The 21,098-nt window shown below is 51.1% G+C and overlaps 1 protein-coding gene and 1 long non-coding RNA gene across 6 annotated transcripts in view; one reads left to right on the top strand and one right to left on the bottom strand.

Annotated features, from left to right (window-relative positions):
• Positions 1-6,593: 6,593 nt before the first annotated feature.
• ZNF263 (zinc finger protein 263) overlaps positions 6,594-21,098 on the bottom strand; it is a 49,887-nt gene continuing 35,382 nt past the window's right edge. For 3 of the 4 annotated variants that reach the window (XM_042922354.1, XM_042922353.1, XM_042922355.1), the window contains 6 exons: positions 13,111-13,892; positions 12,035-12,215; positions 11,499-11,572; positions 11,094-11,220; positions 9,121-9,237; positions 6,594-8,635 (listed from right to left, as the gene is read on the bottom strand). In XM_042922354.1, coding sequence (XP_042778288.1) covers positions 7,467-8,635; positions 9,121-9,237; positions 11,094-11,220; positions 11,499-11,572; positions 12,035-12,215; positions 13,111-13,497 — 2,055 coding nt within the window. In that variant the 5' untranslated portion in view covers positions 13,498-13,892 and the 3' untranslated portion in view covers positions 6,594-7,466. Of the gene's footprint in view, positions 8,636-9,120; positions 9,238-11,093; positions 11,221-11,498; positions 11,573-12,034; positions 12,216-13,110; positions 13,893-14,157; positions 14,344-21,098 lie in introns of those variants that run through there. The other variant, XM_042922356.1, reaches the window with a different exon arrangement.
• Positions 13,837-18,456, top strand: LOC122210004. Of its 2 annotated transcripts, none has more exons than XR_006197869.1 (3): positions 13,837-14,062; positions 17,683-17,800; positions 17,988-18,456. It is a non-coding gene; the product is annotated as an uncharacterized LOC122210004 (long non-coding RNA). The 2 variants fall into 2 exon arrangements; XR_006197870.1 differs by having other exon boundaries at positions 13,837-14,051.

Here is a 21,098-nt window from a genome sequence, read left to right on the forward strand (position 1 = left end):
TAACGTTTTAAGATTCCATGAAGAGGACGTCAGGGCCTTGTTACTTCTGGACAGCTCTCCAGTTCACCCTTCCACCGAATCACTAACCAGTGAGGATGGCCGAATAAAGTGTCTGTTCTTTCCCGCTAACACTTCAACCTTGATTCAGCCAATGAATCAAGGTGTCATCTTGAGCTGCAAAAGGCTTTATAGGTGGAAGCAGCTTGAAGAGAGTCTTGTGATTTTTGAAGAAAGTGATGATGAGCAAGAGAAAGGAGAAAAAGGAGTGTCCAAGATTAAAATCTACAACGTAAGAAGTGCAGTTTTTAACTGGGCAAAGAGTTGGGATGAAGTAAAACAGATCACCATAGCGAAAGCGTGGGAAAATCTCCTTTACAAAAAGGAGCCCGAGTATGAATTTCAAGGCTTAGAAGATGGAGACGATGGAGAAATCCTTGAGAAATGTGGGGAGCTGGAAGCCACACTGGCTGATGAGAGGGTGTGGTTAAATGGGGATGATGAAGAAAAGGGTCATCCCCCAAAAGCGAAAAGTGAAATTACAAAGGAAGTTCCTCAGAAAGGAAGAGGAGCCAAAGAGCAGACTTCTGGATTTAAGTTATCTGCTGTAAGAGAGAGTTTGGACCACCTACTTGACTTTGTTGATGTCACACCTGAGTTTCAAAGGTTCCATTTCACGCTGAAAGAGATGCACCGAGAAATAGTGAAAAAGCAGTTCCAGAGTAGAATCCATTCTAGAATTGGTAGCTTTTGGAAACCTAGACCTCGTATTATCAAGGATTCCTTCAATATGCCTTCAACCTCTAGTAATTAGGCTTTGTGTTTACAGATTTCTGTAGTTCTATGATGTAGAATTGTTGTGAATTGTCATTGTGTTGATCAGCTGACCTCATTTTGCACAGCAATGCCCATTTATATATTGTTTCTAAAACATACAGTTTAAAAATAAATTTGCTTCTTTAAAGTATAAAAATATTCGTTAATCCATTTTTGCTTCTATTTTAGACAAAGATCTGCATAATAAGGAGTTTAGTGGTCCCGGATTATCTAAGGTGGAATGGATGGGAAAGCATTACATTCTGTCTCAGTCAGCACATATAACAAGGAAAGTATAGGCTATTTCTAGTTATTTTTAAAAAGACTAAAAAAGATAAAAATAGATTTGGTTTTTAGTTTAATGGTGTGACATGGTCTGCTTTCTTAAATCTGTACCACCTATTTAGTGTTTCCGTCCTCTTATTGTGGAATTAGCTGATTAAAGAAGATAGATATAGATATAGATATATAGATATATATATGATGAAAAGCACCCAACTTCTATCAACTAATGATAGCTTAACATTTTGGTATATTTTACATATTTAAAAAAATAGGCACATTACATTGTAAATACAATTTTATATCTTTTTGTCTGAACATACTTTAGGCCTATGCGTTAATAATACATTAGTGTTTGTTCTAAGCCTGGGGTAGAATGGATTGTGGAGGAAGTTGATGGGAAGGTCCGGTGAGCTTACTGTACCGCTTTTTAGTTCCTTTAAATTTAAGTGAGGGCACCAAACGCCCCTCCCCCGTGGGTGGTAAATTTCCAGAATAAGTGACCGGCAGTCACACCCTTTTGAAAAGTATTCACTAATTCTGGAAACTTCACGTTGCCTTTGCATGCTATGTACCGAGCCTGGTATTGGGCATTTAGACCTGAATTAGAAACAAACCGAATAGGAGCACACCCGCGTCCGATGTGTAAGAGCTAAGAGGAGTATGAAGAGGGCTTTGTGAGTGCTTGGGTAAAAGGGGAAGCATCTGAGAGGGTCAAAAGTGTCACTTCTGAGCTGGGCTTTAAAGTTTAATGAGGGCAGGGGCGCCTGGGTGGCTCAGTCGGTTAAGCTTCGGGTTTCGATTCAGGTCCTGATGTCGCGGCTAGTGAGTTCTCTACCCCCGCCCGCCCCCCCCCCCCCCCCAAGTCGGGCTCTGTGCTGACAGCTCCGAGCCTGGAGCCTGTTTCAGATTCTGGGTCTCCTTCTCTCTCTCTGCCCCTCCTCCCACTCGCACCGACTCTCTTTCTCTCAAAAATAAATAAACATTTAAAAATAAAGTTTAGTGAGGGCGGTGGCAGGGCAGTCCCCGCAAAGGGTAGCATGAGCTCAGGCTCTTCGATGTGAGTGCGCCCCCCTGGGAAGCTGCAAGGTCCCTGGATGATTGCCGTAGGGGCAGCTGGCAGAGAAGAGCAGGAAAGACAGGTCCGGGGCAGATCTTCAATGCCCTTCGGGGTCATCCTATGATTTTAGACTTCCTTCTGGGCCCGCATGAAATCGGTTCTGCGTCCCAAACGGCTTACCTTTTGACTCCGCTTGTCCCTTTCCGTTGCTCGGGTCCCGGCCCCGGCTGCCATCACCCCCTGCCCGGACAACTGCACCCGTCTCTAGTCTCTCTGCCCTCGTTTCTTGTCCCGTCTCCATCCTTTCTCAGCCGGTAGCCAGGGCGCGCGAACTGAAACCAGCGAGGCTTGAGGCCCTACTCGGGCTTCCCACCGCATTTGAGCAACGACGCCTCGCCTCAGGGCAGCCGGCAGGCCCGCCCTTCCCGGCGCCGGAACCTCCCCTTTCCCCGCGGCCGCACCACCCAGGTCTGCGGTCGCCCCGCTGCCGGACGGCGGGAGCCGCGCCCGCCGCACTCCTGAGATGCGCACGCACACCTGAGAGAACGGGGAGGCTTCGGGAGCGCGGTAGCGCCGCCGGTGTCCGCTGGGGAGGAGGGAGAGAGAAACCCTGCGGCCACAGGACCCGGCCCGGCCCTGGGAGGCGAGACCCGGGGGGGGGGGGGGGGGGGGTGGGGAGCGGCGCAGCGGTAGAGCGCCCGCCTGCGGGCCACAGCGTCCGGGACGGAGACGGGCTGCGGGAGGAGAGCGCCCCCGAGGGAAGGGCGCAGCCGGGAGCCGCCACAGAGCGTCCGCCGGCGGGCCAGAGCGGCCGGGGCGAAGAGGGTGGGCGCGAGCGGAGGCGCGGCCCGGCGCAGCCGCGGAGCGACCGCCGGCGAGCTAGGGGGGCGCGCGCGCCCGCTGCCTCCGGGGCGCGGTCACGGGCCCCGGGGCGAGAGCCGAGCGGCCCCAGAGCTTGGGCGCGGGGCGACGAAAGGTCTGTCGGGACGCGGCCGCCGAGCGCCCGCCCGGTCGGCACTGGATACCCCGCCCCCCGGCCCCGCGCGGGAGCGGTGCTCGATGGGACCACTCCGGCGGGGGGTTCTAGGGGCGCCGCGTCCCTTCCCCGAGGCGCGACGGGCTGGGCTTTGCCCAAGCCTAGGAAGGGACTTAAGTCTTTGCCTCTGGAAGTAACGTTTTCGGGATTAGAGCTCCTCCGAGAAACTCAGGCACTTCACCGCTGTTCCGGTGGCCGGGGCAGTCTTCCTAAACTTGAGCTGGCCGCCTCCCAGAAGAGCCGGGGCGGGGGGGGGGGGGGGGGGGGGGGCTCAAGGGCAGCTTCACCTTGAGGTAGGGACTCACACGACGGTTCTAGCACGTTTTCCTGCCTTGAGGGCAGGTGGGGATGGAGAGGCAAACACGACTCCACATTGTGTCCAAAAACATTCCAGGATTTCATTTTCTTTCCCTTCCCCTTTTTGCCTGGGGAAATCAGACCTGGAGCAGGTTTGGATCCCGGTGTGTTACCAGTTTTGACTTCTGACTATAGCTTCTGGGACAGCTAAATTGAGGATGTTAACTGGAAGATTTGACCGAAGTTCTTGGTGGTCTGAGGGATTTTTCAATCAACCATTTTGTCATTGTTGAATATACCTCGACCATTCCCACTGCCTCCTAACTGCATACATCAGGCAGCACACAGCTCCTCTGGGTAAAAATTACACATCAGAAAAAATTATCAGTCTCCCTTTCAAGAATGGGAGTCCATTCTTAAATCTAGAAGTGTTTGCAAGCTAGATCGAAGGCTAAAAGGATAAATGCACTAATATTTTTTGTAATGAATGCACTTTTGCTTTAATTCATCTTGATATTTTTGAGCTCCTGACACCCAAAGACATTAGTGTACTAGCAGTAATAACTGTGCTACTCTGTTTCTTGAAACACACATTAAGAACTTTTTACCTTAGTTGTTTCAAATGCTTGTGAAATAGTTACAAAAATTAGAAGTCTTAAAGCAGTGGAGGAGATTTTGCACTTTCCAAAATCCTATCGGTTGACAGTGTAATGATTCACATAGTAAACTCTTCTTAAAAGGGCTGGGAGTACAAAACCTGGAAGTTCAGATTATGATATTGAGACCCATAAATTTCTTGACTGCAATAAAAATTCTTAGTGGTTTCCAAGGAGTTTTTCTGGGGGAAAAAAAATGTTTAGGGTTTCACTGTTTCCAGTCTCTGGCCTTACAAGCTTTGTCCTCAGTGACGTGTGGCCTGCTGCTTTTGCTGTTGCTTTAAAGCGTGAGCAAGCAAGAGAGCGCGTGTGCGTGAGCAGGGCAGAGGGGGAGAGAATCTTAAGCAGGTTCCATGCTCAGAGCAGAGCCTGACGTGGAGCTGGATCCCACAACTCTGGGATCACGACCTGAGCTGAAATCGAGAGACCGAACCACCCAGGCACCCCTGGCCTGCTGCTCTTAACCTGCTTCTGCCAGGCCTTTTCAGTGCTTAAATGTGGTACCGATCCTCCACCCAGGAGCCCTTCTGCTGGTCTGTGCTACCTTTGCTACAAGGACTGTGGCTAGTGCTCAGGGTCAGTACGGTACCTCCCAGGTCTAGTTTGTACCCATACGGGCTGAGGGAGCAAGAGTATCGCCCCTGTGTCAGTCTCCCATTATCCTAAGAACCAGGTTGGAGACTGTTCTGGTTTCTTTTTCAAGGACTAGTGGGTAAGAGTCTATAAATGTAAAACATGTGTGCGCAACATAAAAATACGAATATAAAAAGCACACACTTGGCCATCCCTTGCAGTGACCTCACGGGAGCCTATGCGGAGGACCTCTGACCTGCTGTGATACAACCACAAGGAAAGAAATCATCAGTCCCGCCTCGCAGTTAACAGACTGCTCCCTGAAATTTCTGCCAGCAGGTCTTGTGTTGGTAGTAGTGGCGGGGGGCTTAGAGGAAAGAGTCTTGCCGGGATTATCTGCCCACAGATGACATGAATAAACGAGCACTTTCTATGTGCCAGATGCGGAGCTCAATGTTTTACATGCCGTATTCTGTGAGATCATCTCATTAAAACAGACAACAGCTCTGCTTGTGAATTTGTTGGAAGGGGAGCTAGCCCGGAGGCTGGGACTTGCGGCTTTTCCTGTTGGAAAGTCTTTTTAGTGCCAGGAGTGAACTCCTGGGGGCCCTCACGGCTCTAGCCTGACGCTTCAGTGCTCCCAGTAGGCGCAACGGCAGGTGGACCACGTCGGAAGGTCTGCATGGGTGATATTACGGGAGAGAGGGGTGAAAGGGAGAGGTGCTTTCCATTCTCGTGAGACTGACAATCCACGTAAATGGCAACCTCGGCTTTTTTCTTTTGACAGAGTGTGCAGTGGGTACGTGTGTCGGGCGGGGGGTGGGGGGTGCAGAGGGACAGGGAGAGGATCTTAAGCAGGCTCCCTGACCCACGACTCTGGGATCAGGACCTGCCCCGAAATCACAAGTGTTGGACACTTAACCGACTCAGCCACCCAGGCACCCCAGTTGCAGTCTTAACCAGAGAGACTGCTTCGTAACATCAACCTGACATCACCCACCCAATTTCATGCCATCAGCAGCCCAGCAGCCCTGTCCTGCTCTTACAAGGGTCCTAAATTAAGCTCTCCAATCTTCCTACTCTCCCCTGCCCCTCAACCCCTGCATTATCCCTGCCCTCTTGTGGAGAAAGGAGGAGAAATAACAAACTACGATTTTTAAAAATCAGCTCAGGAAACGAAGGAAAAACTCCCACTAAGCTGAGGCAGGGCCGAGACAAGGCTGATACGGAAACGCGGGAAAGGGGTAGGCAGGGTTGCTTCCCTCGCTTAAAATCGATAAATTTGGTGGCCAGTTACCAGGTAATGTTCCATCTTCCTCTCCCAGAAACAGTTAGCGATCTTCCTCCAGGGCCAAATCCTGAGAGGTTTTCCTACTCCTAGACTGCTTCTGGTATTCTACCTCTTTCTTATGACAACACACTCCTAGAATTCCCCGTTCTAAAACAGAATGCTTCCCCTAAAAAAAAAAAATGTGCCCTCCCCTGTATCTTCCCTCCATCAATGGGCTTAATTCACTTCTATGCAGGCTCGGAAGAGCCAGATTTTCCTTCAGCTTCATCACAAGAAAGTAAACACTCCCAACAAAGAATCAAAGACAATTTTACTGCTGTCCACCACAGAAAGGAAAGAAACCTTCTAGAAGACCCTTATGACCCCAAACAGCTACCGGGCATGACCCTTTGTTACCACAAAGCGGTCCTCACCTGGAGCCCGGCCAGGGCCGCACCCCACCTTATCTGTCCTCGGCCAACCTCATCGGAACCTTCTTTGACCAACCCAGGAAGACAGAAAAAGCAGGTCCTCTAGCCAAAGCAGACAAGAGACAAGTCAACACTGGAGGCCGAGACAAAAGGTCCTCAAAGAAGAGTCACACACTTTCTTATTTCCTGAAGACATTTATTACCGTCCAAACATATTTTCAACAAGGAAAAGCAAGATCCCTAATCTCCCCAGGATCCACACTTGCAAAGCCTCCCAGGGAACCCATCTTTCGTGGGACCCTCTGAAGACTCCAGAGCTCTGTTTCCTTCTTGGACAGAGGGGGGACTGAGTCTTAATCTCTGCAAGGGTGAACTAATCCACAGTCTGGCTTCCTCTGCCGACACCTGTGCCGAACTGCAAACTCCTTCTCACCACCTCCCTCAGGTCTCTGGTTCCTTTTTGCCTGAGGTGACGTTTACGTGCCTGGCCTGGGCGCGGGCACTCCGGCCAGAGAGGCGCTGTGGTGACGGCCCCGGACTGCCCACGGCTTCCCAGCCAGGGCTCTCAGGGAGCCGCAACTCACCAACCAGTCTTCTGTGGCCTTGAGCTGGTTTCCAGAACGCTCCGCCCTTCTTTTGTCCCAAGGGCCTCAGGAGCCCAAACGCCCCTGCTGGACATTCCAAGTGAGGAAGCAGTATCAGAAAATCACATGGATCCCCCAAAGTCGCTGGGACGGACAATGGACACGGTAAGGCACCCAAGTCACAACCTGCCTAAGTATACCGAGGCAGTCAGTGCGCCCTGGGACATGCGACTTCACGGAGGACTCTGTCCGGAGCAGGTCACCTCAAAGACTTGACACCCTCAGGAGTTCGGGCAGAATTGCATTCTAGTTCTAGGCTAAGCCTTTGCTGCCCCTGCACCTCCCTCACAGTGACCCCCACCTTGATCCCAGATGATCTGGTCGGCTGGGCAGAGAATATCAGCTCTTAACGGGACCCTGTGAGTAGGCCACCTTCTCTGGGCCAGAAAGAAATGCCGCTGTTTCTATCCCGTGTGGGTTCTCTGGTGACTCATAAGGCGTGAACTCCGAGAAAAGCTCTCTCCACACTCGGAACATTTATAGGGTCTCTCTCCCGTATGGGTTCTCAGGTGACGGATGCGATTGGAGCTGTGAGAAAAACTGTCTCCGCACTCATGACAGGTATAGGGTTTCTCTCCCGTGTGAATTCTCTGGTGCCTGATTAAGTTGGATCTATGAGAGAAGTTTTCCCCGCAGAGGTTACACTTGTACGGCTTCTCCCCCGTGTGTGTCCTCTGATGTCTGGTGAGGTGCATGCCCTGCCGGAAGCTTTTCCCACAGGTCAAACATTCGAAGAGTTTCTTCTCTGCCTTGAGGGTTCCGTGGTTGCTAAGAAAGAGGGTGCTGCCACTCACTGCTTCCCCACACTCCGAGAAGGGGTAAAGCCTCTCTTTCTCGTGAGTCCTTTCATGTATGACGAGGTGCGAACTGCGGGAGAAACTTTTCCCACACTCGGCACACCTGTAAGGTCTCTCGCCCGTGTGGATCCTCTGGTGCCTGAGGAGGTTGGAACTATGAGCAAAGATCTCCCCACACTCGGGGCACTTGTAGGGCTTCTCGCCGGTGTGCGTCCTCTGGTGCCTGTGAAGGTTTGAGTTGCAAGAGAAGCTTTTTCCACAGACGTTACACTGGTAGGGTTTCTCCCCCGTGTGGGTGCGCTGATGGCGAGTCAGGTGGGTATTCTGACTGAAGCTCTTTCCACATTCCAGGCACTTATGCGCCTCCTCTCCCAAGTGTGCTCTGTGTAGTGACAGAAAGTGCGGGTTCCCACCAAAGATTTCGCCACACTCCACGCCCACGCACAGTCTCTCTGCCGCATGTATTCTCTGGTGCCTAATTAGGTTCGAGTTGTTAGAGAAATTTTTGCCGCACAAGGGACATAAGTGGAGCTTCTTCGGCTGCGATTCCTTCGGTCGCCCCTGTTCTCTGCAACTTGTGGCCCCCACTAAGGACGGCTCCATCCCTTCCTCTGGGGGAGGCTCCCAGTGCCCTTCTGCCCTGTCCCGAGGCCTTCCCTGCTCAGGACTCCAGGGCACCTCCCCTCTGGCCTGGCCAGGCAGCAGCGCCTGCGGGTGGGCGCTCTCGGGGGAAAGGGACTGAGCACTTTCTTCCTGGTTCTCAAACTTCTCTTCTCCTGGCAGAGCGAGAGAAACCAAACCCCTACGTTATTCCTACACGAGACCAAAGGAAATCCCACAGACCTGCTCCTCCCTGTAGGCCAGACGTCCAGAAAGGCTGGTTCTATCTCAGTCTCCCATTTTCCCCATGTAGGTAAAATACCCTAGAGAGGATAAAAGGTGGGGCCGTCGCAAAGGAACAGAGCTCAGACCAGTCCTGACCTCGCTTGTACAGGCCCCCGACTCGCTCTACAACTGAGCCTCTGGCTTCTGCCCTGTGGAAATGGGTGGGTTGGAGCAAGGCTGGGATTGGGGCGGGCCCCAGGAGCGAGTGCCCCCTCACACTGGGCACCGTGGGATGGAAATGGGCAGCGGGGCGACGGGAAGCAATGCATCTTCCTGGCAGCGGTGATGGGCTAGCCCTCCGCCCCAGTGCTTGAGGGCTTCCCTCCCGACAGTGGGAGTCTAGCTGGGCAGGCTGCTCACCTCCGTTCCTTCTTACCTGGAGCTGGGCCTCTGGGACTCAGGCCTTCCTTGCAAGTCTGAACACTGGGATCCCATGGCTTTCCTCCTTGTTCCACCTGGGTACTTAGGGCCTCCCGAATGGGAACCTGAGCCTCTGTTCACAACGAAAGAAACAGATGTCTGTCACCACTCCCTCTACCAGGCAGAAGAAACAAAGACGGTCTTGGCCCCTGCGCTTAGTGGACATATCCACACAAGGCACACGGAGTCCGACAGTAGTAAGTCTGACAATACACTAAACTGTTCACAGTGGTTATCTCCAGAGAAAGAAATTGGAGGAGGGGGACTGTGACTTTTTTTTCTTGTTACGCTTTTGTAGTACTTGGGATATTTTGCAGTGAGAATGTACACTTTTGTCATTAAAACAACCAAACGTGATTCGAGTGATCAGTCCTTGCGGAATTAGTTTAATATTATAAAAGAGCCCCAACTCTCACAGATAAATATAAACTAGAACTACATTCCACAAGACAACTCCAGGATAAAACGTAACGTGGTGGACCATCAGAAAGAAATCTGGGGCTCTGAGATGCCCCGGAGGTTGAAGCCTAGGAGCGCCATTCCTGCGCGACGCTAAAACTAAAACCTCACACCAATCCCAACAAACCCGGACCTTAAACAGTTTAGTTCCAAGAACTCGTGAGCCCAACTTCTCTTCCCACGAAGCACTGAGAGCTAGGCTCAGCTCAGGGCACCAAACCATGGCCTGGTGATGGACAGCCTGGAGAAGGTCCCAGTGAAGGGAACCAAACCCAGCGATGACCCTTATGCAGAGTTACTGCAAGTGAACCGATAACTGTGCCTCTTTTTACAAAGACCGGATGTATGAAAACAAAGTGTGACTCTTTTCTGCCACGTGTCAGTATGGCTACAGTCGTAACATACACAGAATCGCTGTTATTTAAGACTTCCCACAACTTGCGGGGCGCCTGGGTGGCTCAGTCGGTTCAGCGGCCGACTTCAGCTCAGGTCATGATCTCACAGATAGTGAGTTCGAGCCCCGTGTCAGACTCTGCTGACAGCTCAGAGCCTGGAGCCTGCTTCGGATTCTGTGTCTCCCTCTCTCTCTGCCCCTCTCCTGCTCATGCTGTCTCTCTCTGTCTCAAAACTAAATAAAAGCATTAAAACGAATCAAAAAAAAAAAGACTTCCCACAACGTTTTAATGTAAGAATTTTCATACATCCAACGTTGAAGGAATTACACAGTGTCTGTATACGCTCTACCTAGATCCAGCTGTCATTTGTCATATTTCATAGGCATCATTTTTAATCTCTGCATAACAGTTTAACACATAGATACATCTTATTTATCCCATTATATACGTGTGTGTGTGTGTGTGTGTGTGTATATAATATATGTATATATTTATATATATATATAAATTTTCAAATTCCCAAAAGGCCTCCCCCCTCCTTCCTGAATTTTTAAGGGCTGGGATAGCTGCTGAACTGGAATGTTGATGCCAGTGCCCCCCGAAAGGTGGAGAAGGGCCTAGGAATACTAACGAAGCACAGAAAATATGAGTGAGACCAGAAGAATAAGCATCTCAAAATTGCAAGGCATCAAGAACGGAGAGTGTGTGCGAGGGGGGGTGGAGTGGGGGAGGCTGAACGGAGAGTGTGTGCGATGGCGGGGTGGGGGAGGCTGAACGGAGAGTGTGTGTGACGGGGGGCGGGGGGGGGGGGGAGGTTGTCAGCGGATTTGATTTGTTCTGCCCCGGGAAGTCCACTAAAACTCAGAGTCCCTGCCTCTGGCTCTGGCGGCTGGGGGCCGTAAGTCTGCCAACTGTGCCAACCGCCAGATATTTAACGGATCCTCATCCGGGGTGCTTTAGAGAAAGGGAGGTGTTCCGGCAAAACTCGGAACTTCCGTCCAGGAAGTGAGTGGCGAAGGGACAGGCCCCTGGTCAGAAAGGGCTGAGTCTTCATGCCTGGAAAAAAAGTCCTTACCCAGTGAGTCCACATTCTCATAACTCTCCTGCACCGTGTCCCTGGAGAGGGCCCTCTTACTAGGATCCTGATGCCCCCACTCCTCCTGGGAGATGTACATAGCCACGTCCTCTAAGCTCTCAGGCAACTGAAAGAGCACAAGATCTCCTTTAGCCCCTGAGGCGCCAGGAACAATTCAAGCAGAGTCATGAGTTACAGGGGCAAAACCCAGGGTGCCAAGGACACACTTCATGGGGGAGGAGGGTGCAGGCCCACAAGTGGGGTGTGGAGGAAATAAAGAAGGCGGGGAGGCGGCGCGTGGTGCGGGACAAAGGATCCTCTCCAAGAGGCAAAGAAGACCCCGTCCCCACAAGAACAACTGGGGGGAGGGGTGCCGGGGGGAGACAACGAGAACTTCCACATCACCTGGGGCCCAGTCATTTCCTTGTCTTCCATGTTTCCTTCAGCAGGAAAGAGAGAAAGCCAGGGAGCAGACAATGCTGAAGGTGACAGAAATCATGATGAGAAAGGCATCTGCAATTCTCGGGAGCCCAAGGATTATTACAACACGGTACCCATTCCCCAACACCCAGTCTCCGCTCAGGATCGAACAAGGAGCAAAAGGCGGCAACGGAGGCGTCGCAAAGCGATACCCAAAATGGCGGAGGTGGGCAAAGAGCACCAGGCGACTTCCCCGCCGGCCTGCGGCAGTCAAGCCCTCCATTGTTCAAAGCTCTAAACGTCTCTGTTCTGCATACACGGGGGCTTACTTAAAGATCCCCCCGCCCCCGCTCCCATCCCCCAAAGAACCCAGACCACCACGTTTAGGTCTTTGACTCCACGCCGGGGAACCCTGAGGTCAGAAATGCCCTCACCTAGGCGGTGATCCGCCACCTGCTGGTGTCAGGGAACGGCCCGGAAGCCCCTCCTCCCTCCCCCCAGCCCAGGTAACTGTTCCTCACCCCTCTCCTTTACAGCCTGGGGGTCCCTTTTGGGGCTGGGGCCTAGCAGCTCCTGCAGCCTGGGGCCAGGGCTTCGCTCAGTCTCCATTGGCTCCAGCTTGAAGCTCGGTGACTCTCGTGCCGTTTCCAGAGGCAAAGGCTCCTCCAAGAGCACTTCTGTTCCCCGCCTATGGTTTGTGACCTGGGAACCAACCCACATCACTCATCATCATAACAGGGCCCGAGAGGAAGGGACATTAGTACAGAATTCTGGGGGCAAGCCTTCAACGGAGAACTACCGGCGATCCCTTTGGGTCCAGCAAGAGAGGAGCATGGTTTCCACTTAACGCTTTTCTGATCCCCTGAGTGCTGGAGAACGTCGGAGCGGAAGACGTCCGCCCCCGGGGCACACCTTCCCCACACAGCTCTCCGGCACACCTGACTCCCTCTTGCCTCCTCCCCCCGCCCCCCATTGTATCTACAGGCTTCCATTCCTCACTTCAGGGTAAGTTAAACTTGACCGACCCCGGGGACCGGTGCCCTCGGAGCCTCAGTGCCAAACCGTGTTTCGCAATCTACCGTTAACCCGACCGAGCTCCGCAGAGGGGACCAGGCTACTGAACCCAACCTGACAACAGCTAACAGCCATGAAGCACTATTAGCCAGCAGTGGGGTCAAAACCACGTGATACTCTCCCCGTAACCCTCAAAACAACCCTAGGAAGATGTTTTGTCATTCTCACTTTACTACGTGGCAAATCCGAAGCCTAAAGAAATTAAGTAATTTGCCCAAAGTCGCAAAACTGCTACAGACCAGAGTGAGGATTTGGACCCTGCGAATTAACTCCGGGGGGGGGGGGGGGGGGGTCACACGAATGCACACCCCCTGCCTCCATGGGGAAAGAGGGCATTCTTCACTGCTGGTTCTGTCCTGCCGGGGAAAACCTGGAGAATGAATCTTCCTAACTGAACTATAAAAAGACCTCTTGCCCGTGTAAAGTCTACTCAGGGCACCAAGCACATAGGTATGGAGAACAGGGCGGCCGCGATGTCCTAGTCCTCGGGGCCAAACGAACCGAAGACAGCTCTTTCTCTCACCTGAAGTCTCAGTCTCCCAAGCTCTCTCTGCATGCCCTCCACAAGGGTGACCGCTTCCTCGCCGCTCTCCGGATGCAGCTCCTGCACCCTGCTCTGGATCTCCTGGGGCAGGATGGTCAGGAACTGCTCCAGGACCAGCAGCTCCAGGATTTGCTCCTTAGTGCGCAGCTCCGGCCGGAGCCACTCATGGCAAAGCTCCTGGAGCCGGCTGAGGGCTTCCCGGGGCCCGGCGGCCTCTTGGAAGCGGAACCTTCTGAAGCGTAAGTGGGAGGCCTCGGGACTCGGCCCCGGATCTGGCGGCGGCAGCTCCTGGCTCCAGGCGCAGTCCTCCTCCAGTTTCACGATCAGGAGCCCTTCCCGGTCTTGGGAGCCCGGGCCCGACGCCATCCTCAGGCCCCTCCGGAGCACCTCGGCCCCGAAACCAGCTGCACCCGCCCGAGAAGGCTTCCCGGGCCCCGCGGAGCCCAGCCTCGGCCCGGGCGCAGCCGGCTCCGGTGCCTTGGCCTCAGCCGATCACGGGCGCCGTCGCGCCGGCCCCCTACCCAGGAACCGGCAAGACCACCCCGCAGCAGGAGCTGAACACCGCGCTTTGACTCTCGTCTCCGACTCACGCAAGCCTAGGCGCTCGGCTGCACGCCGGAAGTCCCGGCGCGCTTAGGCGTCCACAGCCAACGGCGCAGGCTCAGGATCAACTTCCGGGTCACGATCTGCGAACTCTAGCGCCCATTGGGTCAGGTCTCGCCACAGACTTCACCGCCGACCAACCAGAGGGGAAGAGTTGCCTGCGGAGACGGGGCGAGCGACGGCCAATTGGAGACGAGAGGCAGGGCAGCTAAGTTTAGAGGAAAACATGCCTGAGGCGGGCGTGACCGGCTGACTACCGATCAGAATTCCCAGAAAGCTTACTAAAGTGAAAACCCGAGCCACGCGAAATCCAGCGCGTCAGTGTCGGGTGGGGCCAAACGACCCGAATTGTTAACAAGCTCTTCCCCCAGACAAGCTTGAGAATCACTGCCCGGTCATAACGGATTTAAAGGCAGTCCCCACCCGCTCTGGTTACTCGGGGCTGCACGAGAGAGCCCCTCTAGCCCGGCGGCCTCAGAAGCACGCAAGCCAGGGCTCTCTCCGCCGCCTCTCGGCGCCGGGTGGTCGGGAAGCCTGTAGACCGGCCCGGGTCGGCGTCGCTGCGGGGCTTGCCGGGAGATGTAGTCCGTTGCACGGCCCGCGCCTGCGCCCGAGGCAGGTGCCGGGAGCAGGGGCGGAGAGCGGAGGGCCGCGGCAGTGCTTCCGGCGCGCTGCTGGGGTCCTGGGGCTGGGCGCGCTTGGCCATCCCTTGCTCGGTCAGGGTCCTGCAGGCTGGGCGTCCACGAGAGCTCCTGGGGACCCGGGACGTGCTGCTTATTGTCCATCCCTGCGAGGGCGGGGTCGTTATTCAGCTCCCTCCTAGATCTTGTGATGAAAGTTGTGAACTTCACTGCGAGCGGGGAACAGAAGGAAACCCGGAGAGTGGGCTCAGCTCCTCCCTTCCCTCTAGCGACAGTCGGGCCCGTGGGCTCCGGAGAGTGTCGCAGGAGTAAATCGTGACAACCAGTAACCTTTTATCGAGCGCTTGCCTAATAGAGCTGGACCCTAACAGCACTCAAAACTGTAGGACGTAGATGCTGTTATCATCCCCCTGTAACAACGGCACCGAGTGTCAGCGAACACCCTTGTCCAGGGTCACGCAGCTAGTCCGTCGCTAAAGTCCAGGCTGCCATAATAGTAAAAAGGGTGAAGTGGGGACAGAGAGGCCGGCTTTGGACGACTGGGTGGAGAGAGTCCTGAGTATTTCGGTTTTTTCTTGTTCCACTAGAGGGAAAGGGCTCCACCGCTGTGGTGGCAAATGTGACCTCAGCAGCCTCAGCACACAGGCCGGTATAGGTCCATCTCAGAAACCCTTGCTGAGACATGTGACCTCAGAGTCCTCTAAGGCCATCCTCCTGTTTTCGACATATTTCAGGAGACTACAGATTCTAACCTAAAAGTCACTTCGCTGGCATTTACTACGTCATCTCAGACAAGTTACTCAATCTCACTGACCCCCAAACTTCAGTTCCCTCATCTGTTTTGAGGGGATAAGCCTATCTTCACTTTATATTTGGTGAGGATTAAATGAGCTAACGTGTAGGCTGCTTAGAACGGTACCTGGCAATTAGTACCAACTCAGTGAATGCTAGTAATGCACAGTAAACTCCTGAAGTCTCACCCTATGTCACAGAAAAGCCACTTGGATTTTTATTGCAGGATGCGGGGGCATGAGAATGTTTGCGAAACTACACATACCTGGAGATGGGAAGAATGAATCATCTGCTAGGTTTAGGTTATTAATGGGGACTTGAAGCAAGATGGACTGTTATTCAAAATTACTGTTAGTATTCTTCCTCCGTTTTTTGAGGCCTATCTATATTCAAACATAGAAAATAGCTGGTGTGTTACTAGGAGTGGGGTTACAGGCCAGTAGATCTACAGGGGGTCATTTGGGGCAGGAGTTCTTAACCCAGAGTCCATGAAATTATAGAGCGGCACCGTCCAGTATAACTTGCGGGGATGCTGAAACGCAGCTCGGGTTGCTAAGTGCCACCTAGTGGCTACTGTTTTGGCCATCACAGTTCTAGAGGGTCACACTGATGGATTTGGAGATCTTCTGAAGTTTCTGTTACTTTATACAATACTGCATGTATATGTGTATGTTCTAGGAAGCAAATCCATGGCTTCCGTCAAGTTCTCAAAACCACCAAAAAGATTAAGAACCACTAGTTTAGGTCTTCGGTGAAAAGTAAGTTAAGGGAAGTAAGTATGCCCTCCAGTAACCATTTTACTTGCTTCTATTTTCTTGTCCTCAGTGATAGGTGGCTCCCTGACTATCACAGAGAAAACACATTTGAATCTCAGATAAAGAGCCCCTACTAATCCTGGCCTTAGCTCTCATGGGCACTAGATTCTGTCTCTGGAGCTGCTTTCAGGCCTTCCCTAGGCCTTCTAGATTCCCTTGCACTCAAGTGGGGCAGCTGTCTCTGTGTGTGGTCTGCAAACTGGTATCCGATGAAACACACAGTGTTAAGACTTTCCGGTCCGTGCTTGTTGGTGAGGGAGCCGACAGACAAGCAGCTCTTAGCAGTCTGAACTGCTTCTTGCCCTGCCTCTGGCCTGAGGGTGCCCTGGCCTCCAGGCCTCTGCCACCTAAGCCTTTGCTTGCTATCTGCCACTCACCCTGGCTTTGGTTTCGTCCCACTTGACTAGACCACAGCTTTCTGTGATCAATGGATCAGGTGTACTTTTACGTATACCAAATCACGCTTTGATCTTAGTCTTAGCTTTGCAGTCCAATCATAAACAAAACGATGACTTTAAACGGCATTTCATTTGAAAAGCATTTTCTTTTTTTGTTAATCTGAAATGTGTTGCTTCTCTTCACGGAAGTATAAAATAAGGCATTTTGCTCCACTTCCTATATTTTGGTAAAGTGTTCTAGAATTTACATTTTTCTTCAGATTAACATTAACTTGCTAATATTGTTTGGTAACGTTAATATTTAAACATTTTCCTCCATGTGGATCATAAATGACTACTTACCAACCCACATTTTATTGCAGAGCAATAAACTCTGTTGGGGGTGGGGGGAGGTGGGGAGGGGAGGAGGGGGCACAGAAGAGGTGGCTCTCAGCGAGGGAAAGAGTGCTAGGATAGAGCAGGGAACTGAGCTGGGCACGATTTCACCAGCTGTCTCTGGACTGCCAGAAACACGGTTAGAGGGTTGTTTTAGTGAACTTCAAGATAACCCACTTCTAGGCTGCAGCTAAAAGAAACGTGTTAAGACAGCATTTGCCAGTCACCAGCCAACCCAGCTCACATATCGATTTTTATTTGAAAATCTCTGAACTGAAATGAATCCAGGACTCAGTTCCCAAATTCCTGCTTTTACCGCTTTTTCTCTCTTCTCTTGAACTCAATAAGAAAATGTTTCTCAGGTTTGACACAGTCAGAATTTTAGGAAGACTGACATCACACTTCAGTCCTAACTTCAATAATTCTCTTATCAAAATATTCAAAAGATAACGTAAAACTAAACATTTAGTACATTGAATTTTTTAAATTTATTTATTTTGAGAGAGAGAGAGAGAGAGAGTAGGAGAGGGGCAGAGGGAGAGAATCCCAAGCAGGCCCTGCGCTGTCAGCACAGAGCCAGACGCAGGGCTCGATCCCACATATCATGAGGTAACATCCCGAGCCAAAATCAATAGTCTGCCACTTAACCAACCAAGCCACCCAGGCACCCTAGTGCATTGATTTTAACACAGAACTAATTCACTCCTTGTTCACAGATTGGAGGACAACAGCCTTGAATTGAACACAAAAGAAGTTTCCCTCGTTTTGGTTTTGTTTTAATATTGAAATACTGCTGACAGAGGCTTCAGGTGAAATGATCCTAAGAGGAAATGGATACAGAGAGGCCATCTGCCCTAGAAATCGTCCTGAAATCACCCTCCCAATCAGTCGTGAGCCAAACTCTCATGCTTCCTGTCTTTTTTGTAGCCAGGATATCCAGTACCAAAGCCTGGCCTGGGCTTCCCATGGAGCACAGAGAAGAGCCACGGGTGAAGGGACTGCAGAATTTCAAAGAAATGAGACAAGGATTTGGCTTCAAGATGAGGTGAGTGTTCACTGCATACAAGGGGAGAAAGAAAAGAAAACTTCGGACTCAATTGATGTAAAAAGCTTTGAGATGTACTTAGGACTTTCTGTCATCCCATTACTGGTTTAATAAACCCCTTTTCTCGCCCTCACTTTCTTTCCCCTGGGGACAGGGTGACATTTTCAACTTTCATTTCTTCTCTCAGGTTTTAAGATCAGGAGAGAAGATAAAGAAGCTTCTTCAAAGCAGAAAAAACCTGGAAACTCTGCATCCACTCACTGTAACTTTAGGGGGGAATGCTCTCCAAGGGTCTACTTTACAAAAAAGACTAAAAACCTTTAGAAAACCAATGTGGAAATCCTAAGACTTAGCAGAACTTATAGAGCATCCAACCACTCTATAGGAAGAAAGCCCTGAGAACTCCAACCAGGAAGAACCTCTCAACATTAGATTCTCTGAGCACCAGGGGACTCATTCAGGAAAAGAACCTCACCGGTGCCTCGGTTGTGGGCAAAGCTCCCTTCGTGCAGACTTTTGTAAACGCTAACATCTCCCATCAGAGGAGAGATCCTGTGAATGTACTACATCTTATGGAAAGCAGTGTGACTGTGTTTTAAGAAAATTAAAATTTGGGGGTGCCTGGGTGGCTCCATCGGTTAAGTGTCTGATATCAGCTCAGGGCATGGTCTTGCGGTCGTGATATGGAGCCCTGAGTCAGACTCCATGCTAAGCGTGGAGCCTGCGTGGGATTCTCCCACTACCTGTCTGTCTCCCTGCCCCTCCCCCACTCATGCTCTCTTTCTCTCTCAAAATAAATAAACTTAAAAGAAGCTTAAAATGTTTCTCCTCTTCATTTTTTTTAAAGTTTATTTATTTATTTTTGAGAGACTGAGCGAGTGGAGAGGGGCAGAGAGAGGGAGGAAGAGAGAGTCCCAAGCAGGCTCCGCACGGCCAGGGTGGAGCCTGATGCAGGGCTTGAAGCCATGAACTTCAAGATCATGACCTGAGCCAAAGTCAGATACTTAACTGACTGAGTCACCCAGGCGCCCTGTTTTTTCTCTTTATTTATTATTTATTTATTTATTTTGAGAGAGAGAGAGCAAGAGCTTGTGAGTGGGGGAAAGGCAGAGAGGGAGGGAGAGAGAAAGAATCCCACACAGGCTTGGCTACGTCAGCACAGAGCCAGATGCAGGTCTCAAACTCCCACACTGTTTGATCATGACCTGAGCCAAAACCAAGAGTCGGATCCCTAACCAAATGAGCACCCCAGGTGCCCCTGTTTTTCTTTAATCAAGCAGTTCCACATCTGGGAAACTATTATGAAAGAGAAAAACAAAACAAAAGAGCAGCAACAAAAATAAAAGTCTTTACACACACATACACACACACCCCTCCTCCAGTGGTTCCCCACTGTCCTGATAATAAAGCACAGACTCCTCAACAAAGCTTTAAAGATCTTTGTGACACAGGCCCTGAACAGCTGACTCTGGCTCTCACCGCAAGTGAGAATAACTTTCTTCTGGGCTCCCAGGGTACTTTGTTTAGAACTTCTTTTTAGCACCAAACACAGTTGACTTAGCTGGGAGGCTTAGTTATAATCCTGTTCTGACCTGTGTCCTCTTCTGCTCTCCTGATATACCTACATCAACATCACACACATGACTGGGTCTTACAGGGTAGAGAACAATAAATATCAGTGTATTTTATTTCTAATCTCTGTTTAATGATAAAGGCATTTAAGGCTATGAGTTTTCCTCAAAGTACAGCTTTATTTCCCATAATTTTTATATACAACATTCTCTATCGAACATTTCAAAATAGCTTGTCATTGCAGTTTTTATTTTACTTCCCCTTTAAGCCAAGAGTTGGTCAACTGGTCAAGAAAATTTTCCTCTTAAAACAAATTTCAGGGGGCGCCTGGGCGGCTCAATTGGGGAAGCATCTGAGTCTTGATTTTGGCTCAGGTCATGATCTCAAGGTTTGTGAGATCTAGCCCCATGTCAGGGTCTGCACTGTCAGTGTGGAGCCTGCCTGGGATTCCCTCTCTCTCTCTCTCTCTCTCTCTCTCTCTCTCTCTCTCTCCCTCTCTCTGCCCTGCCTCTGCTCGTGTGTGCGCTCTCTCAGCACCGCCTCCCCCGCCAAGATTTTTTTCTGCATTGATTAGAACAAGAGGTTCATTCTACTCTGCTTTGAAAAGTTCATATAGGTTTTCCTATAGAAAAGGCTTGTTAAGTGTCCCCAAAGCCCTAGACAAGAAGGTTCTATTTGTAGGACATAAATGTACTCTTGGACCTCTCAAGTATTTTTGGATCTTTGGAAGCACCCTTGTGCTTATGTGAAGGGGAAGTGAGATGGAGGAGTTTGGGTGGCTTCCCATTCTGCCTCCCTGTGTGTGGTTTTTTTTTTTTTTTGAACTTCCTCTTCCCTTGTTAAGAGGTTGTAAAAGCAAACAAAAACATTCTAGGGACTTTATATAGCAATTGTTAACAGCTCCCTAGGTATTAAAGGTAGCAGTGAGAACAGGAGGCCAAAGGGCCTTGGAGAGGCCTCATCCCTTACTCCAGCCAAGTTGTCTTCCCAAAGATGCCATAGCTGTTTATCTTCTAGAAAGCAGAAAAAACCCTGCAGGGACCACGTTAAGATTTTTTCGATTGTGACCTTCCAGAATCTGCAGGGATTCTTTCACAGTGTGTTGTCTAGGCTAAAATCAAGGAAATCAGGGAAGAGACTGGTGACTAGGCCAAGGGGCTCACAACATGGGAGGGGAGTGGCAAGAGACAGTACACCTGGCCCTCCCGCACCTGCAGTCACCTTCACGTTCCTCAAGAAAGGTCCAAAGGGCCCTCCTGGAAACTCTGTGATCTTTAATTCTGAAATGAGTACTTGTCCTGAAATCCTCTCTCTCTCCTAGCCTAGTTATCTGGGCAGAATAATCTCAGAAACACCCACAGCTCAGACTTAAGCTTCCAGGCCCAGCTCCGTGCTTCCTCTCCCCAAGGGCCCGCTGAAGATGGAGAACAACGTGGAAAGGGGAGCTCAGCTCTTGCCTCTCCTCAGCACTTAGGATCAGTTCCGTCAGCCCCCAAGTCTGGGTGTTTGAACACCAGAGATGGGGGATTTTTCTATCCCCAGAATGAGACAGGTCCAACCTGTCTTTTCCAGTTGGTCAGACAGGACTTCTTAGAGGTCTAGCAAAGCCTATCCCCCCGCATTTTTTAAGGCTCCTAGAAAATTAAATATTATAAAAAGTGTGGTATAGTTTACGTGCTTGCATCTAGCATCTTTAACATCCAACACAAGAACACAACTAGGTGTT

The sequence above is a fragment of the Panthera leo genome, chromosome E3, assembly GCF_018350215.1.
Source record: "Panthera leo isolate Ple1 chromosome E3, P.leo_Ple1_pat1.1, whole genome shotgun sequence".
NCBI classification, from domain to species: domain Eukaryota; kingdom Metazoa; phylum Chordata; class Mammalia; order Carnivora; family Felidae; genus Panthera; species Panthera leo.